The sequence below is a fragment of the Capsella rubella genome, unplaced genomic scaffold, assembly GCF_000375325.1.
Source record: "Capsella rubella cultivar Monte Gargano unplaced genomic scaffold, Caprub1_0 scaffold_2, whole genome shotgun sequence".
NCBI lineage: Eukaryota > Viridiplantae > Streptophyta > Magnoliopsida > Brassicales > Brassicaceae > Capsella > Capsella rubella.
The window spans coordinates 9,806,697-9,822,528 of record NW_006238922.1 but is presented as its reverse complement, the minus strand read 5'-3'; the positions used below and the strand labels follow the sequence as shown (position 1 = coordinate 9,822,528).

At 36.3% G+C, this 15,832-nt stretch overlaps 4 protein-coding genes across 8 annotated transcripts; 2 read left to right on the top strand and 2 right to left on the bottom strand.

Annotated features, from left to right (window-relative positions):
* Positions 1–522: 522 nt before the first annotated feature.
* LOC17896148 (putative L-type lectin-domain containing receptor kinase V.1) lies at positions 523–2,665 on the top strand. The gene is made up of 2 exons (XM_006301515.2): positions 523–2,053; positions 2,136–2,665. Exons 1-2 carry the CDS (start codon positions 523–525, stop codon positions 2,615–2,617), a joined length of 2,013 nt encoding a protein of 670 aa, XP_006301577.1. The 3' UTR covers positions 2,618–2,665.
* Positions 2,666–2,731: 66 nt separating this feature from the next.
* LOC17895936 (protein WVD2-like 7) lies at positions 2,732–6,040 on the bottom strand. Of its 5 annotated transcripts, none has more exons than XM_023787585.1 (8): positions 5,716–6,040; positions 5,248–5,311; positions 4,351–5,076; positions 3,833–4,261; positions 3,690–3,748; positions 3,442–3,541; positions 3,268–3,324; positions 2,732–3,158 (listed from the first exon to the last, which is right to left on the bottom strand). In XM_023787585.1, the coding sequence occupies exons 2-8, from the start codon at positions 5,278–5,280 to the stop codon at positions 3,057–3,059; spliced, it is 1,506 nt and encodes a 501-aa protein (XP_023643353.1). In that variant the 5' UTR covers positions 5,281–5,311; positions 5,716–6,040; the 3' UTR covers positions 2,732–3,056. The 5 variants fall into 5 exon arrangements, with proteins under 5 accessions (XP_023643353.1, XP_006301189.1, XP_023643352.1 ...); XM_006301127.2 differs by having other exon boundaries at positions 3,833–4,270; positions 5,716–6,035; XM_023787584.1 differs by lacking the exon at positions 5,716–6,040 and adding an exon at positions 5,408–5,664 and having other exon boundaries at positions 3,833–4,270.
* Positions 6,041–6,989: 949 nt separating this feature from the next.
* Positions 6,990–8,698, bottom strand: LOC17894533 (probable galacturonosyltransferase-like 9). The gene has a single exon (XM_006302303.2). The coding sequence runs from the start codon at positions 8,474–8,476 to the stop codon at positions 7,304–7,306; it is 1,173 nt and encodes a 390-aa protein (XP_006302365.1). The 5' UTR covers positions 8,477–8,698; the 3' UTR covers positions 6,990–7,303.
* Positions 8,699–11,408: 2,710 nt separating this feature from the next.
* Positions 11,409–14,038, top strand: LOC17895797 (dolabella-3,7-dien-18-ol synthase TPS06). The gene is made up of 8 exons (XM_006301300.2): positions 11,409–11,543; positions 11,632–11,703; positions 11,902–12,061; positions 12,146–12,530; positions 12,626–12,847; positions 13,008–13,146; positions 13,328–13,576; positions 13,663–14,038. The coding sequence occupies exons 1-8, from the start codon at positions 11,409–11,411 to the stop codon at positions 13,960–13,962; spliced, it is 1,662 nt and encodes a 553-aa protein (XP_006301362.2). The 3' UTR covers positions 13,963–14,038.
* The last annotated feature ends 1,794 nt before the right edge of the window (positions 14,039–15,832 follow it).

The window sequence follows — 15,832 nt, the reverse complement described above, 5'->3', positions numbered from 1 at the left end:
TTTATGCATATGAAGGTTCCCAGAGGATACTTGATGTTTAAAAAAATAATAATGGTTCAATCGAATTTGATAGTTTCACAAAGCATATATTTGACTCTTTTGCACTCCCTTTCAGTTTTACTGGTTCAATGATTTTAAAATAGCACGATTTGATAATTTCATGTTCTTGGTGATTTGCATTGAAAAGTTTGAAGAATCAATAAAGTAATAAACCTGAAATTTCCCTGGTTGTCCACATCGATCCCTGAATGTTTTATTTTGGAAGAATGGTTTAATGGCAAGAATCTTTTTCAGGAAATATTGACCTCGACTCTTGTGGAGTGAAAAAGAGTGAAAATATATAATTACCTCAGTATCAGTACAGGTTCAATTGTATTTAATATCACTCAAAATGATTTGATTATTCCGTTTTAGCACTCTTGAACTCTTCTTTGTATTGATCCATTCTATTCGTTGACTTCCCCTAGAGCTAGAGTCTCTTCTTTCTTGGCATGAACATTTGGTTTGTATTATCAATCAATCATGTTTCAGTTCTTTTTAGTGTTGTTTTTGTTGCTGCTGATCTTCCCCAAGAACGTAGTATGCCAGGGTTCAGACCCAGCTGGTGGAGAGTTCGACTTCGGTGGATTCTTATATGCTGCTGGTTCGGCCAATCTAAACAGCAACGGCTTGTTCAGACTAACGAATTCAACAACACAAACAGCTGGTCAAGTTTTCTACAACTTCCCATTTCGATTCAAGGATGCTGTAAATGGTACTAGCGTCTACTCTTTCTCCACCACTTTCGTCTTTGCTATAGTTTCACACTATGGAGTAGTTAATGGCCATGGATTGGCCTTTGTCCTTTCTCCTACGAAAGGTTTGCCCTATGCTGATCCCACCCAATACCTTGGCCTCTTCAACATAAGCAGCTTAGGAGATCCAAAAAGTCATATAGTAGCGGTTGAGCTCGATACCGTCCAAAGCGCTGAATTTGATGACATAAATAACAACCATGTTGGTATTGATATAAACAGCTTAGTTTCAGAAATAGCTACTTCAGCAGGTTATTTCAAGGATGATGGTACATTTACAGATCTCTCGCTTGCTAGTGGAGACCCTATGCAAATGTGGATTGAATATGATAGCAAACGGAGGCAGCTTGATGTCACACTTCATCCTATTCATGTCCCTAAGCCTACAACTCCACTTCTTTCTCTGCAAAAAGATCTTTCTCCCTTTTTGCTTGAGTATATGTATGTTGGCTTCTCCTCATCCACAGGTTCACTAACTGCATCTCACTATATATTGGGTTGGACGTTCAAGATGAATGGGACGGCTCCGGTTATAGACCTTTCTCGCCTGCCAAAGGTTCCCCGTTTTGTTCAGCCATGGATCCAGAGTACGAAGGGGGTTCTGACGATCAGTTTGACAGTATCCAGCATCATCATACTTATCGTCTTGAGTCTCGGCTTATGGCTTTTCCTGAAAAAGAAGAAGCTACTTGAAGTTCTTGAAGACTGGGAGGTCCAGTTTGGTCCTCATAGGTTTGCTTTCAAAGATCTACACACTGCAACAAAGGGTTTCAAGGATACTGAGCTTCTCGGTAAAGGAGGATTTGGGAAAGTCTATAAGGGTACATTACCAGTTTCCAACGTAGAGATTGCAGTGAAGAGAGTTTCTCATGATTCAAGGCAGGGCATGAGAGAGTTCATTGCTGAGATTGCAACCATTGGCAGACTCAGACATCCTAACTTAGTTCGGCTACAGGGCTACTGCAGACACAAAGGTGAACTCTACTTGGTGTATGATTGTATGCCCAAAGGAAGTCTTGATAAGTTTCTTTACCACCAACAAACTGGAAATCTTGATTGGTCACAAAGATTCAAGATCATCAGAGACGTAGCTTATGGACTCTGCTATTTGCACCAGCAATGGGTGCAGGTCATTATCCACAGGGACATTAAGCCAGCCAACATCCTTCTTGACGAAAATATGAAAGCTAAACTTGGTGACTTTGGTCTCGCAAAGCTCTGCGATCACGGGATTGATCCTCAGACCTCTCATGTGGCAGGTACCTTCAAACATTCTGCTTATTTGTATTGAAGACTTATCCCCCAAAAGATATCCTCACTCATAATATTGTTATTTTAAAGGTACACTAGGGTATATATCACCTGAGCTCTCAAGAACAGGAAAGGCAAGTACAAGGTCAGATGTATTTGCACTCGGAGTAGTGATGCTAGAGATTGCTTGCGGGCGAAAACCCATATTGCCACGAGCATCACAAAGCGAGATGGTATTGACTGATTGGGTGCTAGAGTGCTGGGAGAATGGAGATATCATGCAAGTTCTTGATCATAAGATTGGACAGGAGTATGTCGAGGAGCAAGCAGCACTCGTTCTGAAACTCGGCTTACTTTGTTCACATCCGGTAGCAGCCATCAGACCAAACATGTCCAGGGTCATTCAATTATTGAACAGTATGGCTCAGCTTCCTGATAACTTACTTGACATTGTCCAAGCTCGAGAAGTTTATCCAGGTCTTGAAATCTCAGGTGAACCAGCTGATTCTCCTGAGTCCAGTTCCATTGCTCCCTTGACCTTCACTGAATCTTTCGTCTCTCATGGACGCTAAAAGAAACCCCTATGGTCTTGTAGGTTCTTGAATTCTATTTGAAATATAAGTCTAAAGATGATTGTAATAAGTTTGCAAATGTGTAAGAGTAAGACGGATATATAAAAACAGCAATTCCAGGAGAAATAATATGATTGATATTCAAGTATGTTAACAGCATCATCCTCACGTTTACAGAACTCTATACAGATAAATTTACAGAAGACTGTAGTAGTAATACTTTCACTCACATCACTAACACTGGAAACTTTATTGAATCTTTACCTCTTAAGTGCTGCCTGAAATTTATGAGATATATATCTTTTTTTTTTTTCTGAAAAAATGTTGGTGGAGCTCTTGGCTTTGCACTTCAGACTCAGTACCATGGAGCCCTCCAGGATATTAGACAAAAACAATACTCATCAGTTACAGTAAGGTTCTTGAAATGATGACTGCCACATCATAGTACTTTGTGTAAAGAGTCTTTTGGGAAGGGTCCTTGCATGGTTTTTGCTTTTGGATCTAGACTTTGTCTCCGAGTTTTCACATTGGTTGCTTCTGCCTGATATTAGACAGTAATGCTCAGAGATCATACACAGCACTAATGAAAAGTATTGCAACAAGTTTTTCTTCTGAGGCTTTAAAACTAGAAACTTCCTCATGAGTAATACCTTTGGTTTGGCCTGTAACTGTATCCTCTCTACAGCTCTTGCACTAAACCTGGAAGGCTGATTTAGAAAAGAAATATTAGCTATCAAGGAATTATTAAACCTTCGTCGTGTTATTATATCAGAGGAAAAAGGTGGAGACAGTTTAGTATGCTTATCAGACATGTTAATTGTTACCTCCTTCTGTTTCTCTGTTGTTCCGCTGCTTTTTGATGCAAAAGATGAAGAACGGTGAGAGTTCGAACTTTTTCTCTCCGTTCCATCTGGCTTTGTAAGTCTATTTCAGGACAGGAACACAAATTTAGGAATCAGACAAGACATGCTGAGTTATAGAAAAAATCTAGATGCTGATGGATGAGCAAATTGGGTTTCAAAGTAAGAAAGGAGATATAGAACAAAAAAGAGAGCATAAATCCTAGTTATACCTGCTGTTTTTCTGACTACTAGTAGCTAACCTCGAAACAGCAGTTGCCTTTGCAGGAACCTGGTGTAAAAAATTGGTAGAATAATCAATGTTAGTTATTAACCGCAGTATTTTATCACTTGGTGAAATATTATTAGACTATACCTGCTTTGGAGTTGTATCTTGTTCATCACCAGAAGGTTTCAATTGGTCAAAACTCTTCTGAAAAGTCTTAAATGCACGTCTTACGATGTCTTTATCTCCCATACGTTCCATAATCAAGGACTTTCTTGTTGTTGCTAGAGCAGTGGGATCGGAACCTGACTGATCTGGATTAAGAGGAACTTGCAATGACTTTGGAGCGGTCTGTTTCTTTCTCGGTAATGTTGAGACATGTTCCTTCTTTACTGAAGGGCGAGAAGTAGAGATTGAACTGATTGTTGAAGGTGGCTTGGACACTCTTGGAGTTGAAAACCCTGAAGCCTTTGAGACAGGTGATGCTGCTTTATTTGTTGCTTTTATCACGTTTTTCTCCTTGCTTGGTTGAGTTTTCCTACTGGTTACAACCTTGCTCGTGATCTGGTTCTTGGTCAACTGATTAGGCTGTAAGATCAGGTCACAGTTATTTGAAAGAAATATGAAACGCCACACATGTAATTATTACGGAAGCATATGGTATCTACCTTGGGAGAGCCTCTCATATGGTTTGTTTGCACATTTTTATCTGTCTTCTTGATTGGATTATGATCTTTCTGTTTCTTTGTCTCCCTCATTGGTGTTTCAATCTTTTCACGTATATCCTTTGATGAAATATCTTCTTTCACTTCTTCTTTTATATCTTCCTTCATACAAACAACTTCTTCTGGTTTCTCTTTATCCTCCACTTGGACAATCTCTTCAAGTTTCTCCAACTTCAAGGTATTCAGATCGTGCCCTGCATCAGCCGAGCTTTGACATTCCTCGAAGTCCATGGTTTCTTCAAGAAGCTCATGGATAAACATTTCATTCACCTCAGTGGCACTGCTGGCAACAAGATTATCTTTTTCTGAAGTACTTTCACCATTAGATCCATAACAAGCACTAGACTCAATCATCACTGCCTCGTCATTGTCACTGTCGTAAGCTTTTTCTCGGTGCTGAACACTCGGCCTGAAAGATGCATTCCTCTCCAATAGTTTCTCCTGCTCCGTGATGATATCGGCTCTCCTCTCAGCGATCTTCTTGTAATGTGATTCGAAATAAGCTTTCTTCTGAGCTACTGATCCTGGCATTGCGCACTTCTCCACTTCTTCCAAGTACTTGTTTGGAGAGAAAGACGAAAATTTCTCCCACGAAAGTGAATCATTCTCAAACTTACCAAACGAAACAGACACTTGCAGTTCTTGATTCGATGAATCAGCGGTCATTATCTGTTTATTCATCAACAAACAGGCCATTTTAAAGCATGACAACCACACACAAACAGAACAGAACAGATCATGGACATTAACGGTAATGTTAATAGACCTTTGTCATAATGTAAGAATAAATCTAAAAAACAAACACAGCAGAGCAAGTTGACGTAGTCAAATGGGTATTACCTTATCTTCACTACTGGCGATACCAACTTCCATATCTAATCATTAATGCTCATCAGAAAGAATCCTAATCCACACGGAACACAAGAAACTCTTATCATTTTCAAACTTGAAGAAGCTAAGAACAAAACAGCATCAACTTGGATTTGGACTAAAACAATACCAATTGTAACATCCAATCATTTAGGGTTCACTGTAATGCACATAGCAGACTAATTAATAGACTCTTTCACCTTCAGCATTTTTTTAATAATCTTAATCACTGAATCGAAAACCCTCTTAGGTGAGCAAACTAAAATTCTTCTGAAAGTAAAACTGATTGAGTAAGCTTCAATAATTGAACAAGTAAAGAATAGAGCCAAACCCTTATCAATTATTGACACTAAGCAAAGGAAAGTAATCATTTCAAATCCAAAAAGAAAAAAAAAAAAGAAAAAAAGAGAATTTAGAAAGAGAATCTTATAAGCTTACCTGAAAAAGTGAAGATAGCCCACAAAAATCGTGTTGATTCCAAAATAGTGTAACAAACACTTGTCAAAGTAAAGATTTTCACCAATGCCTTTTCAAAGTTCGATACTTTTGGGAGAAAGTAAAAACACAAGAAGAAGACGAATCAAAAAATAATAGTAACGAATACCCAACTCAGATATTGGGAGATAGAAAGAGAGAGAGACGAAGTGAAATAAGAAGAGATTAGATCAGAATCAGACAGAAGGATGGAGCAACGAAGACAAGGAGGTGGGACCTTTGTCGGAAGCTAAGTAAACTAAAGAAGTGTTTTTTTTTTGTCTTCAACTAAAGAAGTGTTTAGAAGTGAGAACTTATGACCGAACCAAAAGGGACTAGAGTAGAGGATATTAGTACAGTTCTGACTATTAAGCGGCGGACAAAAGAGATTTGTTAACTGTTGTATGTTAACTGGCTAGTTTTGGTCGCTAATAATGGTTTGGTAATAATCAAAAGTCAAATTATTAGTAAAAGAATCTCATTCTCATTAATTATGTAAAATGTACAATTGGGGGTTTATATACATATGACCAGGCCTAAACCAAAGCCTCTATACCAGCTAATCTCAACTTATACAGACTCTAATTAAGCTATACAAAAGCAATGTACTATACAAGAGAGCATATACTGTAATACAAATGTACTTTATACTTTTGGTCGAAACACAAAACGTAAGTCCCATCTATTATCATCAATATTAAAGAAAGGTTAGTTGTTACCTGTTGTTAGACGATCTCGATCATAATCAATGTACCGATTAAGTTTCAGTTTAAGACCCGAGTAGCCAAATCTTCACAGACCTTAATCAGTATCATGCCAACCTATGTCTCCATTTAAATCTATTTAAAAGGCTTTGAGAAAGAACTAATATCCCAAATCTTCACAGCCCATTAATAGCCCAAATCTATCATTTTTCAGATGAGTTCTTCATTTTTGATATGAACTCGCAAAAGTTTGACCAATGTTGACTACTATGGAGTAAAAGACTTGAAGGCATAAGCTTTGTGCATCTTACAATTGTGTTTATACAGTTTGAGAATTAATAATTCCTAGGAGCCAAAGACTTAAATATCACCAGAGATTCAAATAAACGTAATGAGTAATGTACCTGAACTTCATTCTTCTTCTCTTATTTCACTCTGCTTCATTACTACAGTCCAGATTCAACCAACTCTTTTCTTCACCTTAGCAAGTAACCATATTGAGAAAGAGCCTTATATGAAATCTACAATGAAGAAGCTTGACAAATTTGGATTTTATTTCATGCTAAAACAACACTTGCTACATATTCTTGAAAAGTCACTCAACACAGACAATTGAGATCAACAGAACCATATAGGGTAAAGAACATAACAAAATACAATTCTACAAAAAGAATTCTCCTATAGCTAGTCCTCATCAATGGCTTCTACAAACTCTTCTCTCACTAGTCAATTTTTACACCACCAACAGTCAAAAAATATATATCTCTCAACTCTCAACAATGTATTTGTAATACCTTAAACTACAAAAAAAACAAGTAAACGAATGATGTTTTGACTTACAACACTCTTCACAAAAAGCTTGAATCTTCTGTTAACTCTGACAAAGAAGAGAACCCAAGCAAAGCCTGATCTTTAGCTCTCTCAATCTTATGCTCATATAAATCATACGGTTCCCATAGATGATCCAACGGACAAGGTCTCTTCTCATCAAGCCTCACCCATGGCTTACCTTTCCCGCTCCAATGCAACAAACTCACTGGACCTTTGTGCAAAGACCTACAGCTTCCTCGTACATTGTCTCCTCCTAATCCATGTTGGTTCCACCTATGATCAATTGCTTCAACGTCACCAGCAAAGACTAGAAGAAACGGAGGCAAAGAACCCAAATCGTAGATTCTCTTTTTCTTCTGAATTTGCATCCAAGTTTCAAGCTTTTCTCTGTAATTACCTTCTCTCCATCTAACTAGATCCATCACCATCACCCCCGTGTTGAAATAACAAGGCTTTCGACCCGAGAAGACTCCGGGTAAAGCCGGGTCGGACCAGAACCCTGAAGTGAAGTACTTTGTGAAGTTAGCGTGACAATACTCCGGAGCTCCGATGATTCGTGACCCTGTTAAAGTCGTGTTCCAAAGCTTCGTGATATCGTCGACCACGATGATGTCCGAGTCTAGGTAAATGACTCGGTCCACGCACTGATCGAGTATGTCTCCGAGGTAGTTCCGAGCGTAGTTCAATGGATTCTCAAGGGCTTGTCGGATCGAAGAAGAGATGAGGTTGATCACTGTATCTTCCCGAAAAATGTAGACTTTGAAGTTAAGCGACGGGAACGTAGATCGGACGAGTTGACTCAGAACGCGTGGACTCGCCGGGTCAAACTCGGCAGCGATGAAATGGAAGAAAACGTTCTCTGGACACGACGCGTGGCGGAGCATAGAATGAACGGCCGCGATTGAGCCACGCAAGTACTCTGAGTCAAGCGTCATAGCTACATGAACTAACGAAACATCGCAAGACGACACGAAGTTCTCTCTGTTGGACGATTGAGACGCGCACTCCTTGCCGTTTCTGTACTCGGGAGCTTCCGCGAACGGACCAAAATCAAATCCATTTCCCACGGCGGCGGAGACGGCTGAGATCCTCCCCGGAATCATCCGTATTCCGACGGTAAACTGTGGAATAATCACCAAGAAGAAAACAAACGCTAAAACTGCGGATTTCATCTGAAAACGCAACCGCATTTTTCGAAAACGCGATTTGCTGTAAAGATCTATACTTTAATTTCTGCTACTGGTATAGCATTTTCAAGAACTGTGAAGCTGGTGGAGATAAATTACTCCAAAGAGTTCAAGAAGAAGAAGAAGAAGAAGAAGAAGAAGAAGCCAAGTCTCTCTTTATTTGGCTTTTAAGAGATAAAGAGTTAAGAGAGAGAGATTTGGATTACACGCGTTTTGAAACCGCGTGGAGGATTTGATGTTCGTTTAGTCGTTAAATGTTTATTAGGTTTTTAGAGAAAGGTGTGTTTAATGAGATCAGTCCCAACGTAATTACCTATTCTAACTGATGGGATTAATAATATTTTTTGGGTAATTAAAATTATTGTCTGTGTGTTGGTGTACCGTAAGAGTGAAAATTTAATGTGGGAGGGAGCTTTTGGAACTTGTGATCGGTTTGTGCCAGCTGTGAACTCGATGGAACCAGCTGGATTTGCTTCTTTAAAAGTTGTATGGGCTTGCTCGATACAAAGATGGACGGTTAAGATTTAACGATGAGAAGCTTTTTGATTGGTTTGATTAGCTAACTCAACTTTCTCACGTGCGCCGCACGCTTGTTTTCTGAGCTGTAATTTCTTAACGCATATAATATTTCCAAAAACGAAAAGAAAAATGATTTTACTAGTAATTTTTAAATATGGATTTCCAGATTTTAACAAATTAAGTTTATGTAAATATTGGAAGAAAATGAATCTAAAGAGTTTATTGTCGACAAAACAATAACTAAGTTTGGGACAAGAGCTTTCTCTCTCTTATCTCTCTCGGATCTTTCAGAGAGGGAAAGCTTAAGTACTATTTTCCGACGAGTTTCTGTCGGTTTTTTGTTCCGGTTATATCCGGATTATCTCTCTCGCCTAGATGCGAGTTTCTCTTAGTTTTTATGGTAATTCTGTAAGTTTTTAGTCTTTATCTTCCTTTTGCAGAGCAAGATAAATCTCTTTTATGTTAAGGAGATTGAAGCCGAGAGGTGATACAGAGATTTTTGAATCATTAGGCTGCTCGATTTCAATCAAGAGGAGAGTAAATCCTCATACCCATGTGGAAGCCGTATACTCGGCAAGGGATGACGGTTTCTCTTTGAGTTTGTAAATCGTGGTGAATGGAATTCATTAGTTGGTGAAGAACGGATTAGGAGAGCGTGTTTTGCGACTAATCTGAAATCTCACCTTCTCCTTATGTCTTCCAAGAATTAACTGCTCTGAAGATTCAAAGCTCTCTGTTTCCTTATGTTCGGAGAAAGCTGCAAAAGATCTTTGACGAATTTGGAGTCCAAAACTGAAATATGATAGATCTTCGTGCTCAAAAAGGTGATTTGCTCGCTGGAAAATCTAGATCTAGCCATTATTTCAGTTCCGGTGTGAAAGGCGGTGATGAGTAATGGAGTGTTCTTCCACACCACTTTGAGTATCTACACGTGTTCACATACGTGTCCTAGTTAACCTATTTTGTTTAATTAGCTGTAATGTTTTAGTGGGTTAATTGGGCTTTAATATCATGTAATGGGCTCCTTGATGTTGTAACCCTTTATGGATTTTAAAGTTTAATGATAAAAGTTGACAAAAAAAAAAATGAATCTAAAGAGTTTATGTATATATATATTTGTTTATATGTTTTAACATTTTTGTTGTTGGTATAACGAGTAAGGAACGTGTCTCACTACGAATATTCTCGTTATGTGGTGGTGCCATTTGATTTAATAAAATGTTTTTTCCTTTTTTTTTTTTTTTTGTCAACGTTTTGTAGAATTTGAGTGTGTGACTAGTGCGTAGTACCACTCAAATAGCTAAAAACGAATTTTTTTTCGTTAGTGCTGCGAATATAAAACGACGAACTATGTAGTATCAAACTAAGACATGTTTAGTATGAGTTAACTAATGTTAGGTTTCAATTGGTGTGTCCGACTACCAAATACCAAACATTGTGGCCACGAAAGGGAATAAAGAACCAACCCTCTTATGATCACTTTGAGTTTCTTTGAATTTTATTATCACTATAATTTGTCTGCCATGTTCATGCAAGAAATAAAACAAACCAACCAAACAGATAGAAACACAAAACTTCGTGGCGAGAAGCTCAATCAAAGCATAAGCATTAACACTTCCCATTTCCTTTTTTTTTTTTTTTTTTCTTAACATACAATTATTATCAAGAAAGCTTGATACTGGTGGTAGTAGTAGTCTTGGATACGGACAGAGAAAGCAAAATAAATGGAGTTAGGTGGTGGAACAATGATGTCGTCTTGGATACGGACGGAGAAGCTAAAGATAGAGATGCTTTTTTTTTGTGTATTATAAAAGTGTTGTTTGGTGTGTGACACAGTTTATGATTTTACGAATTTCAAAATTATGCCTTTGCGTGGCGAGTACAACACGGGTTCAGTGAGTTTTTTTTGTCTTCACCTCTCCCACTTGCTTCTTTATTTACTACATTCCGACAGCTCGGTGTAGAAAACAAACAACGCCACTAGTAGTAAAGTAAACACAGCTCTTTGATGTCTCTTCTCTTTTCGTTTTCTGTTGTTATCCCAAGTTCGAGGCATACCAAATTTTGTGCTTTTAAAATTATACTTTGACAAAGAGAAAGACGTTTTTCATATTCAGAAGACCAAAAACGTCCTCCTTTTATTTGTTTGTTGTCTATGAGTGTTTAAGGAAATATGTTACTAGAAAACAACATTTAGAGACAAGAACAGTTCCTTCAATTAAAAGAAGAAAATAATCAATGCTCTTTGATCTAATTTTTGCGTTTTGACATACAGGAGAGTTGTTTAAAGAGGGAACTGAGAAGCTGAATCAAGAAAGGCTCTACACTTGAATTGAGTTGAAGAATCCACAAATAATTGGAGGAAGTTTTTGTTGCACTGTCTTGAATTTTATTGACCCTGGAAGTGTTGAATTTTATGGGGAATGACCATCATACGTTACCTTTGTTTGAGCAGATCCTTGAGATGGACACGTATAGGTACCATGGTCACTCTATGTCAGAACCAGGAAGCACTTACCGTACACGTGATGAGATCTCAGGCGTGAGGCAGGTTAGTTACTATCTTCTTTCCTAATAACACTGCTCAGTCATTAGAGTTTCAACTTTATAATAAGTATACTTGTATCTTATGACTTTAGGTGCGAGATCCAATCGATAGAGTGAAAAAGTTTATCATATCTCATGACATTGCTACTGAGAAAGAACTAAAGGTAATCTAATCACTCAGACATAATAAATCCTCTCAGAGTCTGACTAGAAAACCAAGGATTGTTGGAATGACCAAATCCTTAGGTAATTTCAACAAAACATCGAACCATATCTTAATTTCAACAAATGGTAAATTTTTCGTCTTATTTCTTTCTTTTTCGTCATGGTACCAAAGAGTAGGCCTCGGTATAAGACTTTAGAAAGGTTTAAGGCCCATTTATTTTAAAAAACTTATAGAAGGGCCCAATTTTGTGTTTGAGACAAGCTCCATAACATCAAAAAGCTTCAGAAACCCAAAACACTTTCACGGCTTCTCCGACTTCAGAAACTCAACGGTCCCTTCTTTTTCACCTGCTACTGGTTCGTCAAAGAAAGACCTTAAAGGTTTAATTACAGTCGTATAAATATTTCATACTTACATATAAATACAAATATGTAACGTAGATATATTCAACAAGTTCAAAGGAGATGATGGAGATTTTAAGAAATGTCTAACTGATGATGTAAGAGGAATGCTAAGCTTCTACGAAGCGTCGCACTTTGGGATAACGACAGAAGATATACTTGAAGAAGCAATGAGTTTCACGCAAAAACACTTGGAGTTATTTGTGGTAGGCGACAAAGCCAAACATCATCCACATCTCACTAAGCTCATACAAGCTGCTTTACATATACCTCAGAATTTAAATTTGGAAGTATTGGTGGCAAGGGAGTATATTGGCTTCTACGAACTAGAAACTGATCACCATGAAATGTTACTCAAGTTGGCCAAGCTCAACTTTAGGTTCATGCAGCTGCATTACATTCAAGATCTGAAAACTATAACAGCGTATGTATTATTATTAATAATGCTTCATATACATATATATACTACTTAATGATAGTTTTACTTTTATACGACTAATATTAGATGTATGTATGCAGATGGTGGAGGGAGCTAGATCTAGTATCTAAGATACCAAATTACTTCAGAGAGAGATTGGTGGAGCCTTATTTCTGGGCGACTGGGATTTATTACGAGCCACGATATTCAGCTGCGCGGATCATGGTAGCCAAAGCCATCATTTTATTTGATATCTTGGATAACACATTTGATGTATATGGTACTCTTGACGAAGTTAAGAGCCTCGTTCAATCCGTTGAAAGGTACGTAACAAATATTATACAGGATCCTAATTAATAATCGAATGTTATAAAAAAAAAATTAAATTGGTTCCTAATGTATATAGATTGTTATTTATTAATTATTATATAAATCGTTACATTTGATCCCTAATAGTTGAGAAATTGTATATGGAAATTAAAGGTGGGATTATGACAAGTTAGATGTACTACCGGACTATCTCAAAATTGTCTTCAGAACAATGTTCGACTTCTTTAAAGAACTCGGCGAAAATGTGAGTTCAGAAAGAAGATCTTTTACTATGCAATACGCATATGAGCAGGTACTACTGTTTCATTGATTTATTAAAAAACCTTATTACGTAGAAAAAGATAATAACTAATGTTGAAAATGCATGCTCATCTTCTCTATATGCTTGAATTTCATGTGGATTTTTTTCCTAGATCATTAAGCTAATTAAAGGTTACGTGTAACTTGTATGTATTTATATAACGTTTTTGCAGCTCAAGATAGCCATGAAAGGGTACCTGCAAGAAGCCGAATGGTCAAAGACAGGGTATGTACCAAGCTATGAAGAGTACATAGAGGTTGGGATGTCTTCGACAGCAGGTGAAGTGATGCTAGCAATCACCTTCATCGCTATGGGAGATATTGCGGGAGACGAAATTTATGAATGGCTGAGGGCAAGACCAAAACTCAACCAAGCTCTTTTTGTGAAATCTCGTCTCAGAGATGATATTTCTACCTTTAAGGTATCATCCACACATAGAGAGAAAGTCTTATTAAAATCATATGTATATGAGAAAAGGCTAATATAAATATGGTGAATTTGTATCAGGAGGAGATGAAGAGAGGAGATGTTGCAAATGGGATCAACTGTTACACAAAGCAATATGGAGTAACTGAGGCAAAAGCGTGTCTTGAGTTTGAGAAAATGACCAACCACATGTCTAAGGTCATGAACGAAGAGTTCTTGAAGGAAGCCAGTTTTGTACCACTTCATGGTCTACGGCCTGTTTTGAACTATGGACGCTTGGCAGATGTGATTTATAAGTACGGAGATGGGTACACCTTCGCTGGAGGGAAGATCAAAGACTATATCACCTCTTTGTATATCGATCTCATCATCACTCCTTAAAGGAGTCTTCACAGTTTCTAATTACCTAAACGTTTATTCATTTTTATGTTGCTCTTTGTTTTATACATATTGAGATTGTTCTACGAAGACAGAGTTATTTCTAATAATAATAAAAATAACTTAAATTCAATATATATATATATATGTATGGTAATTCACATAAATACTAGTATTTTTTTCCTATTCCAAAATTACTATTGTTAATTTTATTTTCTAAAATTACCATTAAAATATACTAGGGCTGTCAGCCCGTGCGTTGCCGCACGGGGAAATAAAAACTTAAAATAATTAACATTGTTAAATAACTTTTTCGAGTGGAAAATTGATTATAATTTTCTAATTGTTTATTTTTTTATTTAATTTACAAAAATTTTTTTTTACCTTTTCTATATTATGATATATTAGATTTGTGAGACTGAGAAAACTTTCTTACAATTTTATCTTTATCCTTCAAATCATATTTTTCTAATGGTATCGCTGCATTTTAATACTGATGATCCTAGAAAGTCAAAAGAATTCAATATTTATGAATGACCATTTTTTACTGTTAACGTGCCCCCTCTTTTGCTTTATTTAAAAAGCAAAGCTGTCAACGCAATTATAAAATGAACTTCTAGCTAATGGTCTTAAAAGCATATCAAAGATTCATGCCTTTTCCTTTTACAAAATCTAAGAATTTTTTTGGATACAAAGCTCAACTATTTCTAGCATAATACATGTTTCAATCACCAACGAAACATTAGTCCCATTAAACTAATGAGACAACTCTACATATTCAACCAAATTCAACATAACATTATAGGAACATAAGCAATTCCTAAAGAAACATCAATGAGAAAGAATATGCTTCAATTTAAGAAAAAAAAGTTTTACAATGACAAATTATTGTCAATTAGATTTAAAAGAACATATATTTGGTGTTTTGGTGAGGCATCTACATATGGCACAACTTTTCATTGGACAAAGATCAACATGAAGCAACTTCTTCTTCTTGTATGCTTCTGTTATATCAATCTTATGCTTTTATCAAAATATGAGCTATAAATTTAAGGGCGATCTTGCTTCAAATTACATTTCACAAATCACAGTATATATTAGAATCATATCCAATTGTATCTACAGATAGAATTCAACTATAAATACCAACGAATATTGTTGTATCAAAACACCAACCTATGATTAATAATAATAAATAAATAAATAAAACACAACAATTTGAAACAATGATTTGTAACTGATTCTTGTAGAAATTTAGAAGTATAATTAAACAATAAAAATTTAGTGAAGTCACTAATCAAACAATAAAAAAGGGAGTAGAAATTATAAGTTTAAAGGCTTATCAAAATATAAAATAAAATGAGGAAGATGAAACAAAACAAACCAGATGATGTTTGAGTGTAAATCTATGGCCATGTTACTACATTTTATATGAGTTTTATACCTTTTTGAAGTTAAATTAATCAATTAATAATTTTGTTGCAAATACAGAAATCGATTTAGTGACAAGAAGAGAACAATGTTAACAAGATATATGAAAGGTATTCACATAAAGCAAATTTCAAATCATTATTCTATTGAAATTTACAAAAAAGTAATAAGTAGGCTGATAGTCAAAATTAATTACCTAGATCAATACATTGAAGATATGATCAATGCATGTATAAGATGGAAAACGACACCAAACAAAGGTTGAATAAGGAAATCAATAAATAAATCAGTCATATTTAAACGAAGATCGTTAATCAATGAAGACTAATAAATCGAAAAAAGAATATTCAGATTTTTTAATCTCGGAGGTGTGAAACAATACTCAAAGAAACAATACTTAGAGAAACAAAATTTATTTTCAAGATCCACAGAAATCTATATA

Excerpts from the sequence above, each read along its gene's own strand:
- LOC17894533 (XM_006302303.2), bottom strand. The coding sequence starts at position 8,476 with ATGCGGTTGCGTTTTCAGATGAAATCCGCAGTTTTAGCGTTTGTTTTC.
- LOC17896148 (XM_006301515.2), top strand. The coding sequence starts at position 523 with ATGTTTCAGTTCTTTTTAGTGTTGTTTTTGTTGCTGCTGATCTTCCCC. Across the intron at positions 2,054-2,135 it reads TCAGACCTCTCATGTGGCAG|GTACACTAGGGTATATATCA; the intron begins GTACCTTCAAAC and ends GTTATTTTAAAG.
- LOC17895797 (XM_006301300.2), top strand. The coding sequence starts at position 11,409 with ATGGGGAATGACCATCATACGTTACCTTTGTTTGAGCAGATCCTTGAG. Across the intron at positions 11,704-11,901 it reads CTACTGAGAAAGAACTAAAG|AAAGGTTTAAGGCCCATTTA; the intron begins GTAATCTAATCA and ends ATAAGACTTTAG. Across the intron at positions 13,577-13,662 it reads ATGATATTTCTACCTTTAAG|GAGGAGATGAAGAGAGGAGA; the intron begins GTATCATCCACA and ends AATTTGTATCAG.
- LOC17895936 (XM_006301127.2), bottom strand. The coding sequence starts at position 5,280 with ATGGAAGTTGGTATCGCCAGTAGTGAAGATAAG. Across the intron at positions 5,077-5,247 it reads TCGCCAGTAGTGAAGATAAG|ATAATGACCGCTGATTCATC; the intron begins GTAATACCCATT and ends ATGAATAAACAG. Across the intron at positions 3,325-3,441 it reads CAACAGAGAAACAGAAGGAG|CCTTCCAGGTTTAGTGCAAG; the intron begins GTAACAATTAAC and ends TTTCTAAATCAG.